Below are 14,647 nucleotides of genomic sequence, written 5' to 3'. Positions count from 1 at the left end.
TGCCTTAGCCTCCCGAGCCCCCAAGAATCTTTAGGGGGCTGCTTTGTACACACTCCAGGCCCTAGCACCTCACACTTCACACCACAGGCCCAGGCTTCACAATCCTCAGAAACAGGTTCCACTCAGGAGGCCATGGACATCCCTAGTGAGGGTCAACATGCTCTGAGTGTCCCCCAGCAGTTACTGGATCCTAACTATCACCTAGGATGACAGTCTATAGGAGAGGAAAAATGCTTATTTGAGGAAGGCTCTGATCCTGATTAACTCCCCTAAATTGGCACTTGTCAGCTGATGTTTCCTATGAACCTCATGAGTGTTGGGAGATACATGATTAAGTGTGGGAACACAGATGAGAGTCTGGGTCAGGCCCTTCTCTTTTGTTTTCCCACCTCTTGCTCCTCCTTCCTATGGAGTTGTATCTTTAATTTAGATTCATCCCCATGAACTTCATGACCAAGCAAGAAAAAGCCAGGCAGAGCCTGGGTGACACAAACATAAATGTAAGGAATAACTGATAAAAAATCAACATGTCAAGAGTGTGTCATTCTACCTTGACATTTTTCAGAATTATTCTAATTTCATCAGATTAATCATACGTGAGAAGACTTAACCTAGCCATAGGCAAAAAGATTGTCTTCACACAGTAAGCAGATAATAAACAAAAGCAGAATGAATAAAAATGTCCATGCGTGATATAAGGGGGGGCAGAAGTAATGAACATTTCTGAGAGCTAGCCATGTTCACAGACAGTAACTGCAATGTCAGGCTTGATTGCTTGATGACATAACCCTATACCATAACACACTGTTGTTATTCTCCCATAAATAGAAACAGAATTGAAGTGTACATGCTATGCAAACAAGAATCAAGCAAGTATTCACAGGGGATCAAGTATGATGAGATGAACTCTGGAGACAGATGTTCTGGGTCTGGGCCTGCCCCTCCCACTGGAATCAACCATCTGTGGATGCAGGTCCTTTTAACACTTTTGAGCTAATATTTGTGTTAGCACTTACCTGGGTATTATTACACTCAATCCTTGTAACTGCCTTATTACGTGCCTTTTTTTTCTTTTTAACATCTCCATTTCAGAGAATAAGAAATTGAGGTTTTAAAAAGTTAAACAGCTTAACCACTACTGGAATTGGATGTGCCTAACTCTAGAACCCCTCTATTCTATCATGTCTCCATCAACAGATTCACTAAACCCCATGCTCACATGCTATTGTGAGCACTGGAAAAGATGTGTATAAAAGCACCTTGGGAAATGTTAAACCAATGCGGTTGACATTACAAAATCAACCAAGGGCATACAGAATTTCCTTTAGAAAATATGGGCAACTTCAGGAAGCCCTCCGTGAAATACATGAGGATCTTCTCTCAGCATGGAAGCCAGGGAGAGAGCGGTCTGGCATTGGGAACTTTGGGTGGCTCTCCCACAATAGATTGCCCAATGCATGTGATCTTTCCCTCCGCTCTGCTAGGAAGGTTCCTCACAGTAGCTCTGGAGATAGGCATAACCCATTAGGAACTGAACAGCCCACCTTTAACCTTTTTTGGAAAAGACCATTCTATAAAATCTCTTTGACGTTTCCTTATATAAATAAAGCAGGCATGGCTCCATTTTGTCTAGAAGCTGATCTCTGATCAGCTTGCCCGTCCTGGCCTCTGCTTCTGAAACTACTTTCTGTGTTCTGTCGTTTTTCGCCATTTTATTTCTCTTAGCTTTTATTTCTCAGCCAGCCCGTACCACGGAGAAGAACCCCATTTCTATCTCCAGCCAGGGACATGGGCCGGAGGCAATCATAATATCATTTCTTTTTTACTTATGTACCCTGTTAACAAGCATTACCTTAATTTGCATACAAGCTCAAGAGGAAGGTACGCTCTAATTTCATATATTAAATTATGCATGTTTCTGCAATACGTTGTTAAATCGTGATAAAAGACCAACTCAAAGGCCATCTGCAGTGCTCCAATCCAACTTCCCGTTCTTAATGTGGACAGAAAACCTGGGAGCTGAATGGACTTCCCAGGTACTCAGGCCAGGCACAGGCCCAACCAGTAGTGGAGCTTTAACTTCTCCAGAACAGATTTAAGGACAGTGCCCTGAGCTGACCCCCAACTCTAATGGAGCTTCAAATGAAATCTAGTCCAGGGCCACGACTTCCTGGAAGGCTACCGCCTCCAGCCAGCATGACTTTTCTTTGAGAATACCCTGCTAAATGAGCGGGCTTGGCTTGATTCAGAAGTAATCCCTTTCTCTTGGGTGATTGGGTTCACCCCTTACACTTCAAATCAAAGATGGCACTTTTTTCATTCATTCTGCAAACAACCACTTATAAAAGATGCGGTAGCGACGCCAATCGAGTTCCTTTGCCCGCAAGCGCTCATCCACACACCGGCCAAAATGAATCAAGAGCAAAGTTGTCCAGGGATCCCACCCAGGAGCCTCGGCAAGCCCTGAAGCCAAAACGCTTGACCCGCGCGCGCACAGCGGCAGCAAAGGCCCACGCACATGCACACGCACGGGAGCGCTGGCTCCCGCGTCCCCGGCGAAGACGCAGGGCGCGGGCGGGAGCCCAGGAGTCTTAGCAGAAGGCGGGAGCTCCAGGCAGGGCGGGTGCTCGCGGGCTGCGCTCGTGCATACGCTTCTCAACAGCGAAGCCCCGCCCCTTCCCCGCCCACCCCTTCTCCCGCGCGCGGGCTCCGCGCGCTCCAAGTCGCGCGCGTGCGCGCGCGTGCGCAGGCCAGGGGCCTCCGGGGGCGGCCCCGTAGACACCACCGAAAGCGTCGGCAAGGTCCCGGATTAACCCTTTCTCTGCTCGCCCACTTGGAGGCCTCCTTGGGTTCCGTGCCTGCGCAAGCCGGCGGCGCGCCTTCCCCCCAGCCCGCACCGCGCATGCACGGGAAGGGGGGGGCGGTGGGGGTGTTCACGGCTGGCTAGACATTCTGTGCTCGTGCAAGGAGGAGGGCTGCTACCATCAGGGACGTGCACGACTTCCCCCACCCCGCCCCCTCCCCAAACTCCAAAAAAAAAAAAAAAAATCCAAAACACTGCCACCCACCGTGCCCCCGCGCCCCGCGTCCGTTCCGTCCCGGCCTGCGCGCTAAAGAACGCGGGGAGCCCACGGCGAGTGTCTGTGGCTGTGCCAGGCTGCAGGTAAGCGCGGGCCGGGGTGCGGAAGGGGCCGGGGCTATCCGCGAGGCGGGCGCGGGGACGCGGGGGCAGCGGGCGGCTGGCGCAGCGGGTCGGCCTTGAAGAAGCGCGTTCCCGCCGAGCTCTAGGGCACCAGCCAGCTCCAGGATGTGCGGCGCCGCTGGCGGCGCGGCGCGGTGCGAGCGGGGACGGGCGTGGGCCGGGGCTGGGCGTGGGGATGGGGCGCTCGGGGGCCGCGCAGGCCGGTGAGCGGGCTCGGGGAGCGGCCAGGCGGTGGCGGCCCCGCGCGCGCGCTCGGCGGCCGAGTTCATGGCCGCCCCCGCTCGCACCGCCGCAGTGCACCGCTGTGGGGGTGGGGATGGCCCGAGCCTGGCGCCAAGTGCAGCCCGCCCGGCGCCGCCCCTCGGAGCCGCGGGCCTCACCGCGCCGCCCCCAGCCGCCTGCGGAGGAGGGGGCTGGGACCCCCGCGCACGCACTCCCGGGTGCGCCCGCGGAGCTCGGGAAGCCGGCCGCGCGCCGCCCCCGCCCCCGGCCACGGGAGGGCGCGGGAGGGCCCGGCGCGAGCCGGCCGGGGAGTGCGCGGGGCGCGAGCTCCGGGCTCGCGGGCGGAGCGGGGCGCGGCGCGGAGCTGCGGAGCCGGCCGCACGCCCGCTCCCGAGCTGGTCGCGCCGCCGGGCCGCCGCGGCCCCTTCTTCCCGCGCTCAGAGCTCAGGCCGACAGCCTGCGCCCCTAGTCTGATTATGAAAGGGAAAGTGACGCTTTCACCAGGCAGCTCCGAGGCCGGGAGCTTTTGTTTGGGAAGGAATGCAAAAGGCTTTATTCACTCCCCCACGTCCCAGGCCTAAAGAGATGAGAGTGAGGGCTGGACACGCTTTGAAAGCGCCTCGGATCTTGCTCTTTATTCCCTGCTTCCTCCCCTTTCTGAAATCGTGCGGCAGCCATTGTCGCAGCTGCTCGGGGGTAGGGGTGGCGGCTGCGGCTGCTTATGTAAGTTTGGCTTTGCGGGAAGCCCCACTCCCTGCTCCATACGGGCGACTCTGGGTGCTCGCGATTTGGGGAGCATTTGCAAAGGGGCAGCTTTATTGTGGAGGTGTAGTTGGGGGCTACATCTTTTCTTGCACTTACCCACATAAATACTGGCAATGGCTGTCTTCCGGTTTGACTCATCTGAACTTAGCAATTGGAACATCTCTATAGAAAAAAAATGAGCCAGTGAACACATGGTCTCTCCTTTCAGGTCCTCAAGAGATCTTGAGGAGGGGGACAGCCAAATACACACTAGCCACAAAAGGAAAACATATGCGCACACACAGGACACACATGGACACTGTATGACCCGTGCACTTTTATTTTCTAAGCCCCAAGAGTTACATCACTAGGAATTGACAGGGTAGGAAACTTCTCCCTGGACTGCCCTCTCTCTGGGGGTGACTGTAGTCCCTGGGGACCCTAAAGAACAGGGAGCAAAATGGTCAAGTAAGAAGCATCCTTAGAAATAATTTTGCCCAGCCTTCACACTGCAGATGAGAAACACCTCCCCTAGTATTCTAGTTGGCTTAGTGTTTTCTATAGAGGGAACTTTGGTCTTCAGGTTAGAGGTTTGCATCAGTTTTTTTTTTTTTTTTTTTTTGTGGGACTGTATTACAGCTCAGTCCTGTGCTCCTACTATACCAGTTTATTTGGTCATGGTTTAGTAGAGGAAGAGTTTTGGTTTTTAAGATATTGGAGTGCAGGAAAGAGTTCTTCGGATAAGAGTTAAAAAGCTAAATTTCTTTGAGACTGTGGAGATAGAGATAAAATACTAGGATTTCACAAGTTCAATCTTAAAGACAAGTGTGCTCGATATCACACAGGTGTGTAAAGAAAACAGCTACTCTTTCCTCCCATGCTACATGTGTGCTTGTACAGCTTTGTCTGTTTTTTATATAAGTGCATGTATATGTTTGTACAAGCCTAGAGGAAAATGTAGAAGGTTGCATACCCAACTGGAAATGATGGGGGTAAGGGCTACTTATTGGAGTTTGCCATCTGTGTAGTGGTCCACATGTGTACAAGTGTGGACATGGCTTTGCTAATGAGGAGTAATCCCTTAACGGTTCTCCAACCCATCCTTCCTATTGCAGTGTACAGTCCCTCCATGTCCCTTGTGCCCAGTCCTCACCCATTCTAGTCCATATCTGTTCAGAACTGGGTCTGATACTCATCACCCACTTTGCTACTCCCAGTGTGAAGTGGGTCAAGAGGCACAAAAATTGGAGGGTTTTTTTTTTATTATTATTTTTTAACCCAATTCTTGACAGCATTCTTAGTTGAGAATTCAAAATAGAGAAAGATGTTACCTCACTCTTGTTTTATCTTTTTCTCTGTAGGTCTGGTGTGCCCCTGATCAGAGTTATTCTGATCTGAAGATTTTGGCGTTTAAGGCATTAAGATAATTGCCTGAGTTGTTCATGGTAATTATACCTTTGAATTTAAATCTTGAAAAAATCATTTTGTGTTCGCTATAAAATGCATATTTTCAATTCTGATTATATATAGCAGTCTGTTTCTCTGGGAAAATTGTGTTTTCCTCACATTTATATTATGTTGAATAAAAGTAAAACAATTTTTTTAAGAGAACAAATAGGACACCTTATTTTTAAAAGACTAGTTCTTTAACATGGTGACAGAGGTCCTTCATGCTAGTTCTAAGTTTCTTTTCTTGTAAAATAACTCAAAATTCTTAGCAAGAACAGGTCAAGTTTCCCTAATTCAAAAACCTGAAGTTCAAAATATTTTGAAAATCTGAAACTTTTTTGAGTGCTGATATGATGCCACAAGTGGAAAATACTACACCATGAAATTCTGTTTAAAATATTATTAAATTTATTATATAAAATTACTTTCAGCTGGGCATGGTAGTGTACACCTATAATCCCAGCAACTCTGGAGGCTGAGGCAGAGGATCATAAGTTCAAGCCCAGCTCAGCAACTTGGTGAGACCTTAAACAACTTAGACTCTGTCTTAAAAAATAAAAAGAGCTGGGGATGTAGTTAAAGATGCAGTGCCCTTGGATTCAATCCCCAGTACTCAAAAATAAATAAATAAAAATATCTTTAGGCTATACATATTAGTTATATGTGAAACAAATGAATTTCATGTTTAGATTTGGGTCATAACCTCAAGATATCTCATATTATATATATGCAAGAATTTAAAAAATCTGAAATCCAGAGCACTTCTGGTCCCAAGCACTTCAGGTAATAGATTCAACCTGTGCATCCAATATTGATGATACTTTTATTTGGATGGCAGTTAGTGACCAGTGGGAATGAAGCCACTCATCATTATTTTCCCAGAAGTCATCTGTTTCTCTTAGGTCACATTAAACCTTGACCCTCATTTAGGAGTGACATAAAACTGTTATGGAAAAACTAGAAGACAGCACTGAGTATTTTGGCAATGACATCCCTTTCTAGTTCTGTGTCAGTGGTTTTCTCTTCTGTATAGAAAACTTTACACTGAGAGCTCTTAAGTTATTTTAGAAACTCTTCTCTGTGTGTGGTATTAGAGTAGATTCTATAGACAGGTCTACAGGATTCTTGCCTCCAAACTGTTTCTTAAACCTTGAGGTTCACTTATGTTGTGATTACCTCTGGTTATCTAGAAGCATGGATTTTGAAGCTAAATTATCTGCATTTGAGTCCTAGCTCTTCACTAAATGGCTGTAGAATAAGTCAAGGTTATTTGGACATGAATTTAGTTAAAATATATAAAGTGCCTAGAATAATGCTTGGCATGTATTTTGTGAAGGTTGCTATTGATCTTGTAAGTAGACAAATATTTTGTACACTGAAGATAAACAGAAAACGGTACGGAAATCCCTCAGTTGGCATCAGTCTTTTCTGCCCTTATTCTTGGGCAATCCCTAACACTGACTTTCTGAAATTGCTAGGTTCCAAAAATCAGTCATAAAATGAAAATCTGCCTGTGTTTTCTCTATGAAGTATTATTCATGATTACTAAACTCCTTTTTTAAAAAATGTTTTCATAGGAGTTTTTCATCAGTATGTCTGAAACCATTAAATACAATGACGATGATCATAAAACTCTGTTTCTGAAAACACTAAATGAACAACGCCTGGAAGGAGAATTTTGTGATATTGCTATTGTGGTTGAAGATGTGAAATTCAGAGCACACAGATGTGTTCTTGCCGCCTGCAGCACCTACTTTAAAAAGCTTTTCAAGAAGCTTGAGGTAGATAGCTCTTCAGTAATAGAGATAGATTTTCTTCGTTCTGATATATTTGAAGAGGTCCTGAACTACATGTACACAGCAAAGATCTCCGTGAAAAAGGAAGATGTTAACTTAATGATGTCATCAGGTCAGATTCTTGGTATCAGATTTTTGGATAAACTCTGTTCTCAGAAGCGAGATGTATCTAGTCCTGATGAAAATAATGGCCAATCAAAGAGTAAATATTGCCTCAAAATAAATCGCCCCATTGGAGATACTGCTGACACTCAGGATGATGATGTGGAAGAAATCGGGGATCAGGATGACAGTCCTTCAGATGACACAGTAGAAGGCACCCCCCCAAGTCAAGAGGACGGCAAGTCACCTACGACTACACTCAGGGTTCAGGAAGCGATTTTGAAAGAGCTGGGGAGCGAGGAAGTTCGAAAAGTAAATTGCTACGGTCAGGAAGTAGAATCCATGGAGACCCCAGAGTCCAAAGATTTGGGGTCCCAGACCCCTCAAGCCTTAACATTTAATGATGGAATGAGTGAGGTAAAAGATGAACAGACACCAGGCTGGACTGCCACCAGTGACATGAAGTTTGAGTATTTACTTTATGGTCACCACCGGGAGCAGATTGCCTGCCAAGCATGTGGTAAGACATTTTCTGATGAAGGCAGATTGAGGAAGCATGAGAAACTTCACACCGCAGACCGGCCATTTGTATGTGAAATGTGTACAAAAGGGTTCACCACCCAGGCCCACCTGAAGGAACACCTAAAAATCCACACTGGGTATAAGCCCTACAGTTGTGAGGTGTGTGGAAAATCATTCATTCGTGCCCCAGACTTAAAGAAGCATGAGAGAGTTCACAGTAACGAAAGACCATTCGCATGTCACATGTGTGACAAAGCCTTCAAACACAAGTCCCACCTTAAGGACCATGAAAGGAGGCACAGAGGCGAAAAGCCCTTTGTGTGTGGCTCCTGCACCAAGGCCTTTGCCAAGGCATCGGATCTGAAGAGACATGAGAACAATATGCACAGCGAGAGGAAGCAGGTTACCCCCAGTGCCATCCAGAGCGAGACTGAACAGTTGCAGGCCGCAGCCATGGCTGCAGAAGCCGAGCAGCAGTTGGAGACAATAGCCTGTAGCTAGAGGTGGCAGGACCCGAGTGCTGCGCCTGGGAAGCCGAGACTGGGACTACATTGATCGTGATCAGCGAATGCCAGTTATTATGTTTTCATGGAAATGAATGGAGCAATGTACTTGCTGGACATAAGGCAGTGATTGGTTAGGTGTTTTTAGAACTTTGTCAAGGAAATTACGTTCCTAAGTTCTGACCAAACCGTTTCAGTGTCTTGTCTAGTCTATTGTTGCCAGTAAGCTCCCCTCCCTTTCTTTTTTATGATTTTAATTTGAGAACTCCTATGTCCAGTTTAGAGGTGAGAGACTTCTGTTCTATTTTTAATCCTCTACACTCGCGTTGTGAGTGCACTGCACAGAGTAATAATCGAGTAAATTGATTTCTTAATCGTCATAGTCACACGTGACTTATGGTCAAAACAGCAGTTTGAATAACTTAATAAACGTTCTTCATACAGACCCAGAAAATGCTGGTGGGTGATTGACCAAGAACACTGCGCAAGTGTGAAACCAAGTTCTGGAAATGCAGAATGGTATTAGATTTATATTTGTTTTATTCACTTTTTCTGTCACTGTTTTACATTATTTTTGTGCACAGGTAATAATTGCTTTGCTGAAGTGTTTCTTCATCCATTTCGATTGCCCCATATCTACCCCAAAAGCTGTAGTCATACGTACTACATCATCCTGTGAACCCACAGGATGCTGGTGCTTAGGGCTGGGTTCACAGGTTCCTCTTTTGGGGGCATTGTCCTTCTGCAACAAGTGGGGGTTTGTGGAGTAGACCAGTGGTGAGAGGAGTGAAAGCTCTCAGAGACAAGGTTTTCATATGTGCAACAATTCCAAGACTTATTAGATCAAAATAATTCTTAATTGATTTTGAAATTGGATTTATATTTAGGTTCAAAATTAGGACAAGAAACATTTGTGTGGCTTAATGGAATGTCATCCAGCTTTTAGGCTCTCTGTGGCACATGATTTATCCATAAAAGAGATGCAATATGCTTGCTTAAATTAATAAATTTAAAAATCTTCTAAGTGTGTAAATAGTAGTGTTGGTCTTATGTATTTCAAGTAAAAGCAGATGGCTGCACCTTTTTTTGCACATTGGATTAAAGTAACTTCCATGAGCAACAAACATCAGACTGTTTTTAACCAATATTAAAGATTGTGAGACCAAATGTTTGTTATTGAAGTATATTTCATCACTGGTTACAGTTTAAATAGGAATTGATTGCCTTTTATTAGCTGTAAATCAGAATTATAAATTCTGTTTCAGATTTGGTGTACTAAATGTTCTTTTAACCATTTCGTTAGGAATATATTGAAATGCCAACAATAGTTTGAATTATGTTCTGTAAGAAAGTATTAGTCAATTATTTTAGAATATGTACAATTGTAGAAAATGACAACTGTTAAAATTCATATTTGGTTGCTAGAATTTTTTTTAAGTACATTAAAGTAAATTCATTTAATAGCTTGTTACATTAACACCTGTAATGACTATTGTGGGAGAAACTTTATTTTTTAAATTGGTGTATATGTTCTGCCCGAGATTGTAGGATGAAGATGCTACTTTAAAAGAAATTATTTATTGGTAAAAATGTTTAATTTAGTTTAAAATTAATTTAATTTCTTTTCTTGAAAGTTGTTTATTCTGTACTAAAAGTAGTCCTGTCACTGTGTTTATATGCTGTTAGTAGAAGGGGAACTGACTGCTGTTCCAAGGCTGTTTTAACCAAAGCAAAGGAAAAATAATTTAACATCTTGTTGATAGCTACTTCAACAAACCATATTTTGGGCCTTCATTTTTGTATATAAAAGAAAGTATACTTCTATCATTCCTGTTTTCATTTTTTTCATAGCAATCTTTCACACACCCAGGTTTCTTCCAAAATATGCTTTCTATACTCTTAATCACGGTTTTATAGAATTGCAGGTTTAACATGGGATTGACACCCATTGAAACCACAGAATCATGGCAGTACCCCCAAAAGAGAAAGTTTAATTTTCAGATCTTTATTTGTATTGTGCAGGTATTTGTCATTTGGCCTATTTTGCATGAGAAATATATTTCTGTTACAATTTCTACCACTGGTATTGGGTTCCTGTATGTATTTGGGTGCATGTTTTCTTTGTGTTCTTTTAGTGGCAGCAGAGTCATAACCTGACAGCTGTTCTGCGTGCTGAGACCTGGTCAGTAACTGCCTTTCTTCACATCCTTCTGGCTGTAATAGTCTCCTGGATAGTGAAACCATCATGTTAGATTCTTCAAGGGTATCTCTAATATACTAGGGAGTTAATTCTGAAATATGCTCACCCTGCATCTGCTACATACACGAGAGGAAGGGAAATTCTAAATGTCAATATTACTCCCTTTTCACTGCTACTTTTTCTGTTTGTATAAAGAGAATGTCCATAAACTTGATGTTAACTTTTGTACTCAACTTGCATTGTACTGGTACTGATGAAGAAAGAGGATTTGGGGAAGTTTAACTGAAGGGCAATGTGTTAGCTTTCTGTTACTATAGAAACATCTGAGATGTTCAACTGATGAGAAGTTTTGTTTTGGCGGTTTCAATCCATGATCAGTTGGCCCAGTTGTTTTGGGCCCATGGTGCCATATCAAAAGAACATATGGTAGAACAAAGCTGCTTATCTCTGGCCAGAAAGCTAGGAAGAGGAAGATGCCCTTCAAGGGCATGCCCCCAAAGACCTGAAGACCTCACACTAGGTCCCATGCAAAGTTCCACCATGACCCAATAATGTCATGAGCTGAGGTCCAAGCCTCCAACAGAAGCGCTTTTGGAGAACATTTAAAACCCAAACTGCAGCAGGTAATTTGCCTCTGTTAACTTGCTCATTAATTTAAAGTGTTTGGAAATTACGGAAGTGCTATCAAATGAACTTGACACTAACTTCTGTTTTGTTGGAGGAAAAGATTGAAATGAGAGAAAATGATGTAAGTGTATGTAGTTTCCAATTAAATGGATTATACTGTAACTCAGTCATTTGGAACCTGGAATTCATTCTCTTGTAGTAGCATTGTCAGTGATGATAACTGCTGTGAACAGACTGTAAGTGTAGTTGAACTAGAATTATAAGCACTGTAGTATTGAGTTTTGAATAGTAAAAGTCAGGGAACCATGACTTCCCAAAAGGAGAATGGAGAAGTGTCATTTTCCTCTCAAGTCTGTCTTGATTATTGTATATTCCCTTATAACTGGGAACTTTCTCCCCCCATGAAGTTATTCAAAATAGGGTTTTAGTCTTGCATCTGCATGACTTAAGGTTTTAATCCTGCATCTAAAGATAATAATGAGTCAACATCTCCTGAGCATCCTGCATGAGCCACTGGGCAGGATCCTGGTGATACAAAGGCAGAAGAGACTTGACTGCTGGCTAACAGCGTATATGTACCCCTTCTCATTCTTGTCCTATGTATCCTTTAAAAACTGACAGTGGCCTCTGCCCTTCAACTGTTAGTTATGGTTCCCTTCAGGGTTACCATTCTGATCTCATCTCAAGGACCCTAGATGTAATTTATCTGAGTTGTAACACATTTCAGCTGTTGAATATTTTCACGATATTTTTGAGATTCTCAGTTACCAATATTCATTCATTTGACTTTTTCAAGTGTAACAAGGAGGAAGTGTGGATTAATGGAAAGATTTTTCTAGTCGAACTTGGGTTTTGATCATTTGTACTTATCAGTTAATGTATAGACATAGACAAGTTTTCATTGTCCTGAGCCTTGATTTCATCTTCTCTAAAGTAGATACAGGGGTTTTTAACCTCATCTGCTGTGAGGATAGAAATACAAATCGTTTAGCCCAGCATATGCCGCTCTAGGTGCTCCATAAATGTTCCCTGCTGTTCTTAATTCTCTTTGCCTTTGGCATCTGTCAGCTCTACAATCACTGGCCCTGAATTGTAGACTCAACTTTTTAAAATCGTCTTAACTGAAAACGTCTACAGAAGCTGTTTATCTTAGCATTTCTGTAAGCTTCCACCCATTTACAGCTTTGTTCTAAAATATGTGTATTCATCTTAGTCTTTCATCATTTATCCATTTTTAAGTAGGTCATTGGAATGTAGTCAAGAGTTAACACCGGCCTCTGGATGGTTTCCTGCTTTTCTTGGGGAACATGTTGGCAGAGCCAGCATTGCAATTTTGAGAGCCATCTTTTGAGTCTCATACATGGAGTCATGCATTTAGAAAATATTTTTATATTATGCTTTTCTAAATGATGTATTTCAGGCTACACCCAGACTTTGCCTTTCTGGTTTGTATAAATTCCAGGATAGTCTGTTGCTTTCTCCAAAGTGCTTAGACTACTACCCTAGAATTCTTTTTTTTCCTTTTGGTTTCAGAATAACAGTTCGCTACAACACTTTGCTTTTAAGAGGATAGTTCCATTAATTTTTACACAAAAGTGTATAGAGTAAGGTTAAAGTGTGTGAGTTAACAAATTCTCATAGAATGCCTTGTACTTGTCTGGCCTTGGACTGGGTGCTGGGAATGCAACAGTGAACAAGAACAACTCCATTCCTGCCCTCCTGGAGCTTATTGTCCTGGAAAGAACACTTACCTTTCTGAATTTTACAAATGTTTACAAATAATTATTGATCATAAATGTGCAGAATACTTATTTTTTAAAATATGTGGTATTTTAGTCCAGTTAAAGGAACACATCTTAGAAAGTAATTAAGGGTGTTTCATACATTGTCATGAGATTTAGTGGTACCAAAATACACCATTCTCAAGTGGAATTTTTGAATGTGTACTGAGAAAATATATTTATTAAATATTTCCATAAAATGATTCTTAGTTTTCTTCATTGATACTAAATTTCAGGAAGAAGAATGGTAATGGGAGACTAAGGTTTATTTCTTTTAAAATAGTGGAACTTGGCATCAAGAAAGATACTGATGCAAGTAAAAAATAGAGGAGTGAAAAATGATAGATAACCTGGGGTGCCAGCAGCTTTGACCAGAGCATTCGTAACTCAGAAAATTTGAAGGGAAGATGCATCAAGAGCGAGTCTGCTCGCCAGTGGCTGAGGGCAAAGAGTCAGTTTGTGCCCACTGCCAGTCAAAGATAGCAATGTGTTTAGGTTGGCATAGCAAATAAGCTCATGGGAATCTGAAAAGGTGGACATCTGGGCTGCCTGTCAGTTTGACAGAGTTCTATGAAAGCGCCCTATGCTATACTTGGAACATAGTCCTTTTTTATTTTCAGTAAGGACAGACATGGGTGATTCTTTAAGGTCACTGCTGCCTTTTGTTTGCTTTCACTTCTCACTTTGAACCTGTCACTGGAGATAGTCAAGAGGATCAATTTTGATCAAACCTAGTATGTGTGTGTTGAACATTTACCAGGCATCAGGCACTGTATACACAATCTCTTTTTATGTTTTGTGACAACTCAGAGGTAGTCATTAGTGATAAAGACACCAAGTTCAAAATTGGAAATCCTGCCCAATGTAGAGCCCTTCCCAGAGCCAGGACAGGAGAACAGGTCCATCTCTGCCCCCAGAGCCTGTGCCCTTAGTCACCCTTGTTCAGCCTCACACTAGAAAATGAGTATCTGAGTGTGTGTTCTGAGTGACCTCTGTCTGATGTTGGGCAGGAAGTACAAAGGGATGGAGAGAGAGAGAGACGTTTATGCAAACAGCTGCCCCTAGGTTTCTGTTCTGAATTGGTCCTAATATTTTGATTTCTACAAGAATATCTCATGTAAGAAACTAGATAGTAAACCAATTTTGTTTTACCTTGCTTCAGATCAAGACCCTGTCCCCAAATACGAAAATCTGCAGATATAATGTCATGGATGATTGCAGTGTAATAGCAAAGTTACTAGTTAATTTCATATGTTCCATTATACAGTGAGCCCAGGTGACCCCAAAAGGCCCAAGGCCAAAAGAAACTGTGAAAATGGTCACCCATGTTGAGCGGTTTCCTGTTCCTCTTGTCTTTGACTTCTTTCTATCCCTGGAAGGTGTTAGGAAACTTGGATTCAGGTTTCACCTCCACTGCTAGCAAGCTTCATTACTAGTTGGCCTGGTTGCATAATCTTTCTAAATTTCATCTGCCAAAATGCAAATGGTGATTCCCTGCC

General features: G+C 43.4%; 1 protein-coding gene across 7 annotated transcripts in view; it reads left to right on the top strand.

Moving 5' to 3' along the window:
- The first annotated feature begins 2,838 nt into the window (after positions 1-2,838).
- Positions 2,839-14,647, top strand: part of Zbtb14 (zinc finger and BTB domain containing 14) — a 34,890-nt gene continuing 23,081 nt past the window's right edge. For 2 of the 7 annotated variants that reach the window (XR_011704730.1, XR_011704728.1), the window contains exons 1-4: positions 2,839-3,163; positions 5,530-5,613; positions 7,195-9,059; positions 10,676-10,722. Coding sequence is in view for 3 of the 7 variants with exons in the window: in XM_071602447.1 (XP_071458548.1) it covers positions 5,611-5,613; positions 7,195-8,538 (1,347 nt within the window). In the remaining 4 variants the exon portion in view is untranslated. Of the gene's footprint in view, positions 3,164-3,276; positions 3,337-4,013; positions 5,014-5,529; positions 5,614-7,194; positions 13,352-14,647 lie in introns of those variants that run through there. The other 5 variants (XR_011704729.1, XR_011704727.1, XM_071602447.1 and 2 more) reach the window with 4 other exon arrangements.

Source organism: Marmota flaviventris, chromosome 16 (genome assembly GCF_047511675.1).
Source record: "Marmota flaviventris isolate mMarFla1 chromosome 16, mMarFla1.hap1, whole genome shotgun sequence".
Lineage (NCBI taxonomy): Eukaryota > Metazoa > Chordata > Mammalia > Rodentia > Sciuridae > Marmota > Marmota flaviventris.
Note: the sequence above shows the minus strand (reverse complement) of the source record. Positions and strands in the feature narration are given on the sequence as shown.